The sequence below is a fragment of the Siniperca chuatsi genome, linkage group LG7 (assembly GCF_020085105.1).
Source record: "Siniperca chuatsi isolate FFG_IHB_CAS linkage group LG7, ASM2008510v1, whole genome shotgun sequence".
NCBI lineage: Eukaryota > Metazoa > Chordata > Actinopteri > Centrarchiformes > Sinipercidae > Siniperca > Siniperca chuatsi.
In genome coordinates, this window is record NC_058048.1 from 28,706,639 (window position 1) to 28,718,803 (window position 12,165).

Consider the following 12,165-nt stretch of genomic DNA (forward strand, 5'->3'; position numbering starts at 1 on the left):
CTCAGCAGATAAAACCAAAACTATCTGCATGATTAGACATGCAGATAATGCTGACAGTAAGTGGGACAATATGTTAATTTGTAATTTGGGTGAACTGACCTGTTGATCTCTACAGCAGCCTATAACTATGGACAGACAGAGGCTTCAGTTTAAGTTTAATACAGAGCACTATATAAAGCTGGGGATGGGTCCTGTTCCATGAATTGTGCTCCACTGTATTGTAAATGCTCCATAAAGGCAATCAAGGTTTTGCTGTATTATGAATGTTGGCACCAGCGTGCTGCAGTCAGAGAAACAATCATCTGTTGTTTAACTAAACATCTGGCCACAGTGTAACTGACTGACTCATATGTGTGTGTGCGTCTGTAGAGAAAATAAGAGATACCTCAGACCTCACTGACCTTGTTTTGAAGCCAGTCTGTGTTAACTTGACTCATCATCTTTTAAATCTTAAATCTTCTACATCATTAAAAGTCTGTTTTTCAAGAGAGACCTTGACAAACACAAACCCCAGCTGCGATAAACATAAAAGAGGAAACATGAACTCACATACAAAGGCCAGGGAAAAGGTGTGAAAGGGTCCGGTCCCAATCAGGGTCAAGTTAGATCAGAGTTAGATTACAGAAAGTCTCTGTCAAATGCTTGCGTTTTGTTTAGAACTTGAGGTCCTAAAATAGTTTTTACATAAATGAAAATATGAAATCATCACTTGAAGAGAAGAAAAGTAGTTTGATTTCAATCCAGTGTTCAGATCAACTTCTCTTTCAGTTAGAGTAAAATTCTCCAAAAAGCTATCAGCTATTGACAAGAATACTTTCACTTCTTGTAAAACCACTTCCTCCAGCAGGGCTGGAGTCTGCACTGAAGTTGTGATTGCAATCAACCAATGAAACTATAATCAATCACAACTACATTTCCTTCCAAACTCATCAAGAAATTCCCAGTGAGCACAACACCATATGTTCAGCCCTGAGAAACCCAATATCTAATCATACAGGTTGTAGGTTACACTGTGAAGGGACACAGATAACTGAGAGGTGAGACATGCTTGACTTGAGCCAAACAACCCGCTTTTTCACACTAATGAATTTACTCTGCTTTAAATTTGCATTTGATCTTAAAATAAAACACCATCTCTTCTCTGGTTTCAAGATGCCCTTTTCTTTCAAAGATTTTTAGATTTGTCACAAACTCAAATCACTTTCTAATATGAAGTGAAACTCCGATGACCTCGGCAGTGACATTCAGCAGCAGTGCAAGAGCAGACGGAGCCGAAAAGCAGCTGAAGGCTCTCACCTTGTAAACTTCTCCGTAGGTTCCTCCTCCGACTCTCAGCAGGATCTCAAAATCATCCTGAGGGTTCCTGGTGGAGATATCCAGAGCTGCCCTGTGCTGGAAATCCATTTTGATGTTTATGTTACTAATATTCCTCCTCAGGCATGTCACACACACACACTCTCTCTCTCTCTCTCTCTCTCTCTCTCACACACACACACTCAGTGGCATCTACATCTACAGGCAACAAAACTGATAAACTGTCAGAAGAAGCGAGCTGCTGTCTCTTTGTCTCTCTGACTTGTCGTGGGTCGTTCAGCTGCTGCCACACACACAAACACACACACACACACACACACCTTCCTGTTTCTCAGCCTGCTATCGATCCTCCCTACCTCTGTCCCTCCCTCCCTCTATCTCTCACACCTTCCTCTCTTCTCTCTCAAGCACTTTTTTCTCAGCTCATTTGCATAATTCAATTCTGTTTCCTGTTGGGTGTGTGTGCATGTGAGCTAGACAGGGACAGGCAGAGAGAGGTTACAGCTTTTTGTCACTGTGTTACAGATTTGTGTGTTTGATTTTTTTGTTAGTGTGTGTGTGTGTGTGTTCTTGTGTTTCTGTGCTTGTGAGGATCAATGTACAAAAACAATTTAAAGATCTTTCGAGATGAAGAAACCGCGCCAGTTGTCACTTTTTGAAGAGCTAATGGGGCTAGAGTTAAGATTAGGATTAAAGGTTAAAATCCTCACAACGGCAATACAAAAATCTGTCTGTGTGTTTGTGTGTGTGCTCATACTTTGAGAACGTATGGGTGTCAACATATGTGTGGCTTGTAGCTGATTAATGGCAGTTGTGCTGTTTGGGGTTTTCAGCGTAAGTTTCAGTCTTAGCTTCGCGCCTACTGAAATGTGTCTATTTGGGTGTGTGTGTGTGTGTGTGTGTGTGTGTGTGTGTGTGTGTGTGTGTGTGTGTTGCAGCTCTGCAAGAAGAGTCACTGGTGCTTGGAGCTCCCTGTCAGCTTCCTGTTCAGAAGCATTTCTCCACATATAAATGAGGGGCACCCGTTACATCCTGTTAACAAGTTAAAATCACTTTCTCAGCTGTGTATCTGACCTGAATTTTTTTTTTTATTAATTATGAATTATATTTAAATCATTTTTGCTTACAGGTGTCAGGCATGTGAATGGTCTGAATGCATTCTTAGTTATCTGTAGCATCTCACAGCACTGCAGCATGTTCAAGTTTCATCATTTTTATCCGTTGTCCCCGGCCAGATGTTAAAAGACACCCTAAAAATATAATTGAATGATAAATGTTGCAGACACCTACAATATGAACACAATTAATTCTCTCTCCTCTCTGAGGAGTGAGAAGGAGCATGGACCAGTTCAGCATCAACAGAGCACACAGACAGCAGGACGTTTAAAAAGAGACATATAAAGTCCGACGTATTGAAATTCAGATTTGATCCAAATTGAGAAAAGGAAATGGAGCAGAAGATGAAATGGGATGGAAATGTCATTATTTTCGCAGGAATTTGGTCATAAATCATCAAGTATTGGACAAATTAAAATGTTGACAAGAAAATTAAATGGCAATCCATCAAATAGTTGTTGAGGTATTTTAGAGCAAAGTGGTCAAAGCACCGAGAGACAGGCCAACATGCTCCCAGCTAAAGCAAAAAAATAAAATAAAAAAGAAAGAGTTTTTTCTTTGCTTGGCTGTTGTTGGATGTTCGAGGTTTTATCTCATCTTGTCTCATTTTATGAAGAGACACAAAAACAGGTTGCAAACCCTCTTATAGCACTTTACTACTCTTTGTGTAATGTATTAGGATGACCCCGCTGATCTAAAAGCCTCCGACGTGAAGATTAAAAGGACAACAAAGCAGCTGAATGAGTGTTACCATCTTCGTCGTTTGACATTTATCATCCCTCTTCCCTCTGCTCTGTCTGAAGGCTGAACGCCCACATGTGACAGACACAAAACAGGCCAGCTAACCACAAACAACTGCCTCAACCTCAACTCTGCCATGGGAGCAAGAGTGGTGAGGTTATTAATAAAGATGGGCACAAACCATCCTCAAACATCCTGAACAGCTGAATGGGTAAAGCATGAAACGTCCCACATTGCTGACCTGAGACATGCAGCTCAGGTGAACTGGAAACTGCAAATTGTCTTTAGGTGTGAATGTGGCCGAGCTCCCGGGAACAGCGCTGGGCTGTGTGGTGCCATTGTGTGGGCCATTTATGTGTGTAGGGAGCCAACAGGAAGTCAGCTGGCTCAGACAGAGGAAGTTTCTAACACGTATGCTACTGAACATGCTCTATGACCCAAAAAGTCAGTGGAAGCCTGAAAAACATTTCATTTCATTATCGATTTATCTGCTAACTATTTACTTGATTAATTGCCACAATCAAAATTTCCCCCAAAGCCCGAGCTGACATCTGCAGTCCAAAACCCAAAGATATTTAATTTAATATTATAATGGACTAAAAAAACAGTAAATATAATCATCTGAGAAGCTGGAACCAGTGAAGTTTTGACTCAAATGATTCATCGTTTGGCAAAATAGTTGCCAATCGACCAACCGATGAATCACATGAATTGTTTCAGCTCTCCAGGGGATGCTGTGTTGTTCTGTTATGTCACGTTGTGTTATTTTATTATGTTATATTACGTTCATCATCATGGTTTCAGGTGCACTCACTGAAATAGTTTTACTGCATTCACAGTCGGGGTTTCAGGCAGCCGTCCTTCGAGTGTGTGACTTTGTTTCACCCACCTCTGTCAGCACGCGGCTTTCTTCTGAAGTGCTCCTGAGCAAGACTCTGGACCCTCGCGGGCTCTGTCGCTCTGTAGCTGGTCCTGCCCTCTGACTCCTCCGGATGGAGGTAAGTGGAAAGTGAAGAAATGTCATACGGCTCAAAGTACAAACTAAAAGGTGAAATTGTGAAAACTTACCAAACTCATCTGTTGTGGTTTGTGGTGTCTCACACTTTGCCCCAGTCAGGATGGTCGGTTGATGTTCCAGCATTGACCCAGGCAGCTGAAGGTCTTCATAGGTGTTCTTACCAGCTTGAGACTGTTAACTTTAGCAGCCTACAGAAAGTGCACTGGCTACTACTAGCTGACATTAGTGATCATTTCTCTGAAGGGAGATATTTTAATTTATTTACAACATATCTAACCTAACTTAGTTGCTCGAAACCATCTTATCGGGGTACAGCTGCCTCAGGAAAAGTGGAGGTGCGGTTTAAACAATGATTTAATATAACAAACTGACAGTTTGATATTATCATGCTATTCAGAATCATTTTAAGACATTATATATTTTGTTTTATACCCCCTAATCACTGTCTTGGACTCACAATGGTGGATTTATCTTGACTTTCTGGGGAGACACCTGAGGGAACACTTTTGAAATACAGTGACCAAAATGACACAATCAGTTATCACAAAACAATCTTATAAATTGCTTTTTAGTACAGTTAGAAACACCAACTTTAAATTGTTCTGTGTGAATAATAGACATCCATACTGATTATCATTATTAATGTACATAAAAAACAAAACAAAAACCAAACCAATAAAAACCTTCAATGTATTTATAATGATGCGTTTTACTTCCATCTATTGGTCACCATGGGTAACTGCAGCACAGTACATTTTATCAACTAATGCACATACACAAACAAAGAAAGTGCACATTATAGAGAAAAAAATGAAACAATTATACTGATATTTTTATTTTTCATGATAACTTCTCATTTATTTCAGATTTCATGATTTCAGTTTTGTCCCTGTATTATGAAAGTATTTTCCGGAAGTGGTAGCCTGCTACCTGACTACCACTTCCGATTAATATTTTGAAATACAGTGACAAAAATGAAGCAATCAAGAATTAAGTAGTAAAAGAAATGGTCATGAAATGATCGTGTTGATTATAAAATAGACTAAAGTCAACCGCTACGGAGGGTCAGGCGAGGGTTACGACACCGACGAGGGTAGCCGAGCTAGCACTAGTGCTAGCGAGCTTCTGCACTCCCTCGTAGCGGTCCCTCAATTGTGTGGGTCCGTATTCTTTCCGGTCCGCCTGTGCGTCGTTCTTTCCGTTCCGACCCTTTTCTCCCTCCGCCCCGGTGCCTTTTCTAGACTGCGGCCCACGTGTGGATTTAATTCGGTTTTCCACCTTAAAGTTGGCTATAAAAGTTTGGACCAAATGTCGTCGTCTTTCGAGCAGATGAGGGCGAACGTGGGTAAACTCCTGCGAGGAATCGATAGGTATGGATGATGCTCTTAACGAATTGATAACCTGGCGAACAAGCTAACGATAGCTTATTTGCTAATGATTTAAGCTAACGTTTGCTGAGTTAAGTCAGTGGCGGTAAGCCCATTCACAGAGGCTTTCTGCACGATTCATCAAGTTCAGGAGTTGTTTTTGTCGATCTGATGCCAGTGTGAACACTATTAATAAAATCAATTTGTCTAAAGTGAACGAACATTAAAACTGAAGAGCTGTCAGATTTTAACAGCAGCTAACGTTAGCTAGGTCTGCTCGAGTGAACTGCAAACATGTTCCCTTTTAAAACATTTTAAGATCACATAATGAGATTTTCTGGCCTCTATGCCATAACAATATTTACCCACATTAAAGACCCATATCTTCTGATTAGAAGAAGATCATTCATTTATTCACCGTTAAATGTTGTGTTGAAAGCTGGTGATTGAAGCTGACATTAGCTCGAACAAGCTAATTCTGGTTATTACAGACATACAGGAAAACATGTTACTCAGGACTGCTGCAAAATTACTTTTGTACTTGTACTATGATATTGTTTTCATTTAGTGACCAACTTAAAGATAGAAGTTAGTTCAGTGTCAGTTTCCCTTTCACAGCTGCTGTCACACAGCTCAATACTTACAGATGTTGACAGATGTTACCTGCTCAAGATTGGTGACACCCAGTCGGTACCTGTTGCTAACATATACCTGATAATAAAGCACTAAGAAAGAGTTTTATTAGGATTGCCAAGTAATGGGTCCTGAAACAAGATACAGGTGGAACATTATGGGCACAAATATGAGCTCACAAAAGAGAAAACACAAGTTGTTATTACTCTGGGGAAATGTCTTGCAGAGAAATTTAAGCAGAAAACACATGAAAGTGTCTTTGAGCACTTGGTCTCAGAAAAAAAAAAACGTGAGAATGTGGAAGAACGGATCAACATGTCTAGCAGACCTACAGATGGGTGACAAATGAAAGGAAAAACCAACAGAAAGTGTCTCAGTGTGGAGTCAGGCCACCACGAGCCTCCAGAACAGCTTCAGTGCTCGATGCCAAGTCTGTGGAGGTCTGTTGGAGGGATGAACACCATTCCTCCACAAGATAGTCCCGCAGTTATATATACAACCTTTATTTAATCAGGTCATCTCATTGAGATCAACAGAGACCTGAGTGCAGCAGATAGAAAGAAAACAAACGCAGCCAGACATGACAAAGGGACATATTGCATCAGACACAGACATCACTGAATAGATTTGAAGATAAATTTATATCATATCATGTGGTCTTATGGAGATGATGGTGGAGAGCGTTGTCTTACACCTTGGTACAAAATCTTCCACAGGTGTGAAACTGGGTTGAGATCTGGTGATTGGAAAGGCCGAAGCATTTTATTCACATCATTTTCAAACTGAAAACCGTTCAGTGAGCCCTGGAGCACGGAAGCATCTGCTTTTGATATGTTTCTCCACTCTTTTATTTTAAGGTTTTTCCTTTAATTTGTCCCCCGTCTGTATGTTAAAGTTACAGAGAGTATATGGTATCTAGTTTTATTATTTATTATGTCGTGTTCTTCTAATTAGAGTGATCCAGATTACATCATTCACGCATATTTACTCCTAACTTGTATTTTTATACATTTTACAGCCACTGCTTTGCTAAACATTTAACCAAATGTTCTTGATTACGAGGTGCTGAAAACTTCTTCCCTGCAGTGACACAGAAACACCGAAGCCATCTACACTTGATTCATAGGAAACTGTCTTGTCTCTAGATACAACCCAGAAAACCTCGCAACGCTGGAGCGCTACGTCGAGACACAAGCTAAAGAAAACGCCTATGACCTGGAGGCCAACCTGGCTGTCCTGAAGCTGTAAGTTACAAGATCACTGTGTGGGAGCCTGACACCAGCCACCATTCAATAGTCAATAGCAAATCATGTTAGCGGCCACTGGAAAGTTTGTTTAATAGCCAGTCACTTTAAGAATGACCTCGAGTCTCTTTTAAAAACATGTTGACTGGGAAAGGAGCCAGCATGGTGTGGGAACGTTTTGTTACGACATCTTGTTGTCTGGAGGAATAATTTGTTCTCTTCGCCTTTTTCAATGAGTTAATATCTACAAGATGTGGGTTGTTTCACCTTGTATAAGTGTGTTTTAGTGGCATTAACAATAAAGGGCTGTGTTTGTGTTTAGCTGTATTGTAAAGCTTTCCCACTGTTTTCTGTTGCTGTTAGTTTCTTCCACTACAGTTTTTATTCTTAACGTTAGTTTCCACTTCAGACCAGAAAAAGAAATTGCTTCACAAGATGTGTCAAGTGATGTGCAGTTCTCAGCAAAGAAAGCTCTGATGATGAAATCTCTGCAGGTACCAGTTCAACCCAGCCTACTTCCAGACTCAAGTGACTTCACAGATTCTGCTGAAGGCTCTGACCAACCTGCCACACACCGACTTCACTCTCTGCAAGTGCATGATCGACCAGACTCACGTATCCTTTTGGTGCTGTTTCATCTATCTAATATCATTTGACTGGCAGCTTCCATTCACTAATATCTGTAAGCTTTACTGTCTCACTGACCCGTACGACACGGAACATTAAAGTCATAGCTGCTTCGTGCTGCGAAGTGCAGCTCTGACAAATCTGTGTGTGCTGTTCAACGTGTCACCTGTGTTGGTTTACAGAGAACGGGCGGTGTTTGGTCATGTAGAGGCTGATCTTTCTGTCATGCTCCAGGCAAACAAGTCCTGTGTTGTTGTTTTTTATCTATTTGTTTAGTGGAGCCTTATTTACTGACATTGAGACTCCTTGATAGAAGTGTATCTGCATTTTTCAAAGATGATATTAGGAATGCAGAAGAATGTGTTTACTTACAGTGTACTTACATGTCTTTATTATGTGCTCTTATATGTACAGTGGTTGAAAGATTATATATATAATTAGTCATGGCAGGTTTTTGGGGAAATAATATGTGTAGTACGTGTGATATAAGTGCAAAATTGTTACCAGAGTAACTGTGTTTAAATACAAATAGATTGGGGCAGGGTGGGGCAGGGGGTGTCTTGTGGTTGGGGTGGGGTGGGGCAGGGGGTGTCTTGTGGTTGGGGGTGCCTTTCCTTGACTACAGTGTCGCAGCAAGAGGAGCGCCCCATCAGACAGATCCTCTACCTGGGGAACCTGCTGGAGACGTGCCACTTCCAGAGCTTCTGGGTACGACACACACACACACACACACACACACTCCAGCGTGTTGACACATGCAACAGATGTCAACACGCTGGAACGCTTGATTGTTTCTATAAGATATCTGGTAGTCGGCTAATCTGAATGAATCTTAAGGGGAAACTCGGTGTTATGACTTTAAGTGGATCACCAGAAACAATATTAAGAAGCCCAAACACACACACAACAGCATGTTTATGCATTTACACAATTGATAGCCATTATTTATTTATTTATTTTTACCTCTGCACATTCAAAAAGCGTATATCACTCTTTTTATACCAAAGGAAAGTTATTATGTAACAAAATCAAATTATTACACAAGCCTAACAGTGTCTATGGGCCCAGTTCCTGACAGCTACCTGTTGTATCATGCATTATATTGCTGACTAATCCCCCATTAAATGCCACTCATGCCCATTTTCTTATTGCGACATTTCTGTCCTTTTTGTTCTGATGTCTTCGTCTTTTCCAAACTTGCGAAAGTGTTTGTTCACTCGGTATCATGTAATCATGTCATCTTCCTTGTCCTCCTGACAGACAAGTCTTGAGGAGAACAGAGAGCTCATTGACGGCATTACTGGTTTCGAGGACTCAGTTCGCAAGTGTGAGTGTCATCTTCTGACTCCCCACTTTAAGTTGACACAGTAAATGCAAGCTACTGATTTCACGGAACGGTCTGTAGAAGACAAGAGGAAACGACCACACCCAACCTGAAAAGATGCATATTAAATGAATAAGACGAGTCTGTGTTTAAACAAAATGAAGACTTGAACATTGTCTGTTTAATTCATCTTCCTCTTCAGTCATCTGCCACGTAGTGGGCATCACCTACCAGACCATCGAGCACCGGTTACTGGCTGAGATGCTGGGAGACCCGCTGGGTAAGAACTTTGATCCGAGTCTAGAAAATCAGACCTGCAGAACTCAACGAAGCAACCTTTAATACTCTGGTTTTAAGGTTAGACAATAAAATGCCTCCATGTCCCATCACTGTGTTAGATGGTGTGTTGGACTTCATGATGGCATTTGTCAGTGAGTGTGACACACTCTTGAAAACACAGTAACTCAACAGTGATAGGAACTCCATACTTAGACAACAGATTCCCGCTCTAGAAAAGATGATCTGATTTAACTTTAAAGCTCCACTAACTAATATTTCTATATTATTTTAATAATAAAGCAAATGAACGGACTGTCTTATCGTGGCAAACCTGACTGAAGCATCCATTGTGTCCCTCTGTTTGTCCAGACACGCAGGTGAAGGTTTGGATGAATAAGTACGGCTGGACGGAGAACGAGGAAGGACAAATCTTTATCTTCAACCAGGAGGAGAGCGTCAAGCCCAAGAACATCGTGGAGAAGATCGATTTTGAGAGTGAGTGCTGCCGCTTAAACTGATACTTACTTACTTTGGGTGAAATAATTAGAGATTTTGTACAACGTCCTACTGCAGTTTATCATTAAATTAGTTTGTTGCTTTTGGGCCACAAGTGTCTGAAATCTGTTTGAGACGATCCTTTCTCAGACGGACTCCTTGTGTCTTAATGTTAATGCTGCAAGTTGCAAGCTTCCCCCATCTGGTGTGCTGCGTCAGTTAACGAGCAGACCTCATTTGCATTTTGCATGTTTGTGTTCAAATGCATTTGGAGTTTGTTTAAGGTGGACTGCACTTCTACTATTCTCCTGCCTTCATTTTACCGCTGGCAAAGTGACGTACCTCTCTCGTATGTGATGTTTTAGAAGCACACACGTTATTTTATGCTAATGACACAGCTGACGGACTGTTTCCGACCTTTGCTATTTATTTATTTAAAGCTTAGTTTTCTTAATTTCAGTATATCAGTATTTTTTTCTTTCGTGTCATTTTAAATTGAATATCTTTGGCTTTTCGACTCTCGGTCAAACAAAACAAGCAACTTGAAGATGTGACTTTGGGCTCTCAGAACCTGTGATGGGCGTTTTCCAGTCTTCTTTGCCATTTTATAACCATAATGGATTATATAAATAAGCACTCCGCTTTGTAGTTGAAGTGGATTTAAGAGATCATAACACCTGATTTAATGGCGTCAGTCTGTCTCACAGAAGGATGTTTCACATTGTGTGTATTACTTGTTTCTGTGTTGAGTGACTGGAAGTGAAGTTAAATCTTGATATTCTTTCTCTGCTTTCTCCCTTTTTGTCTCTCTTTCTACACATCTCTTCCTGTTTTTCTTTTCACAGGTGTATCCAGCATCATGGCAACATCTCAGTGATGCAAACACACACACACACACACACACACACACACACACACACACACACATACACATCAGTCATTATGATTCAACCAGGTCATTTGTTTTCATAATCACTCTTTTCTCAATAAAGGTAATTTATCATTTACAGCCTGTTGATGCGTTTGGTTCTTCATGCTGATCTCTTAACATTCTTGAAAACTTCACATCTGTTGCTTCATTACCAGAAAGTTTTATTAGAACATGTGTTTGCCAGTTCTTCCCAGAACTTATTTGACTTCCTTGTTTATCCCAATGGGATCAGGGTGTTGGCTGTACACTTATCAAGCAAAATAAACTCTTGACATGAATCAGGGCTGCCAGGCTTAAAGCCGCTGCTTAGTCACCACGTTATGTGTTGTTGTTCTGTGTTTTCCTACATGGCCAAGTGTGCACTGGTTTACAAGATGATGGGTGATTCACAGGCTCTGCAGGGTGACAGTTTTGACTGAAGGTTTCAGTCACCTACAAAGACTCTGTGTGGTCAAATCCCCAGCAGCAGCACCACTGAACATCACTGAAATGACCATAGATTTGAATCAACGCCTCTGACAGTTTCAACAAAAACTAAACATGAGCTCCACAATGATAGAATTCACCACAGGCTTTTTTGGATTGAATTACATTGTTGTTAAATTATGAAAATGCATCTCAGAAATCATTCTGGGAGAAATCTGACAGATCATTGCTTTTTGTAGTTTGATTTTGATGGCAGAATTGTGTGCAATGTTTCACAGTACTTTAAAGAAAACAACAAACAATAAAAATGACATACTTCTCAGCCGTTTAAGAAATAGATCAACATTTTGGAAAATATGCTTATTCGCTTTGTGGCGGAGAGTTAGATGAGAAGATGATGCCATTCTCATATGTCTGTTAAATATTAAGCTACAGCCAATAGCCAGTTAGCTTAGCTTAGCATAGGGACTGGAAATGGGGGGGTAGCTATCCTGGCTCAGTCCAACGGTTACAAAATCCACCTACCAACACCTCTAAAGTTCACATATTAACACATTAAATCTCGTTTAATCTGTACAAAAATCAAAGTCTAAAAACAACAAATAGCCTTTTTTTTTTGGCTAGGACCAGTAGCTTCCTGGAGTCTCTGC

General features: G+C 40.6%; 2 protein-coding genes across 3 annotated transcripts in view; one reads left to right on the forward strand and one right to left on the reverse strand.

The window, feature by feature from the left end:
- Window positions 1-1,686, reverse strand: part of LOC122879207 (mitogen-activated protein kinase kinase kinase kinase 5-like) — a 33,854-nt gene extending 32,168 nt beyond the window's left edge. Inside the window, exon 1 of the mRNA XM_044203061.1 lies at window positions 1,297-1,686. Coding sequence (XP_044058996.1) covers window positions 1,297-1,404 — 108 coding nt within the window. The 5' untranslated portion in view covers window positions 1,405-1,686. The remainder of the gene's footprint in view (window positions 1-1,296) is intronic.
- A 3,683-nt stretch (window positions 1,687-5,369) lies between these two features.
- On the forward strand, window positions 5,370-11,167 carry eif3k (eukaryotic translation initiation factor 3, subunit K). Of its 2 annotated transcripts, none has more exons than XM_044203431.1 (8): window positions 5,370-5,559; window positions 7,335-7,433; window positions 7,928-8,048; window positions 8,691-8,768; window positions 9,321-9,387; window positions 9,587-9,664; window positions 10,033-10,158; window positions 11,004-11,167. In XM_044203431.1, exons 1-8 carry the CDS (start codon window positions 5,498-5,500, stop codon window positions 11,033-11,035), a joined length of 663 nt encoding a protein of 220 aa, XP_044059366.1. In that variant the 5' UTR covers window positions 5,370-5,497; the 3' UTR covers window positions 11,036-11,167. The 2 variants fall into 2 exon arrangements, with proteins under 2 accessions (XP_044059366.1, XP_044059367.1); XM_044203432.1 differs by having other exon boundaries at window positions 8,694-8,768.
- The last annotated feature ends 998 nt before the right edge of the window (window positions 11,168-12,165 follow it).

Coding starts and splice junctions, on each gene's coding strand:
- eif3k (XM_044203431.1), top strand. CDS start 5,498: ATGTCGTCGTCTTTCGAGCAGATGAGGGCGAACGTGGGTAAACTCCTG. Junction 8,049..8,690: donor GCATGATCGACCAGACTCAC/GTATCCTTTTGG, acceptor ACTACAGTGTCG/CAGCAAGAGGAGCGCCCCAT. Junction 9,388..9,586: donor CGAGGACTCAGTTCGCAAGT/GTGAGTGTCATC, acceptor CTTCCTCTTCAG/TCATCTGCCACGTAGTGGGC.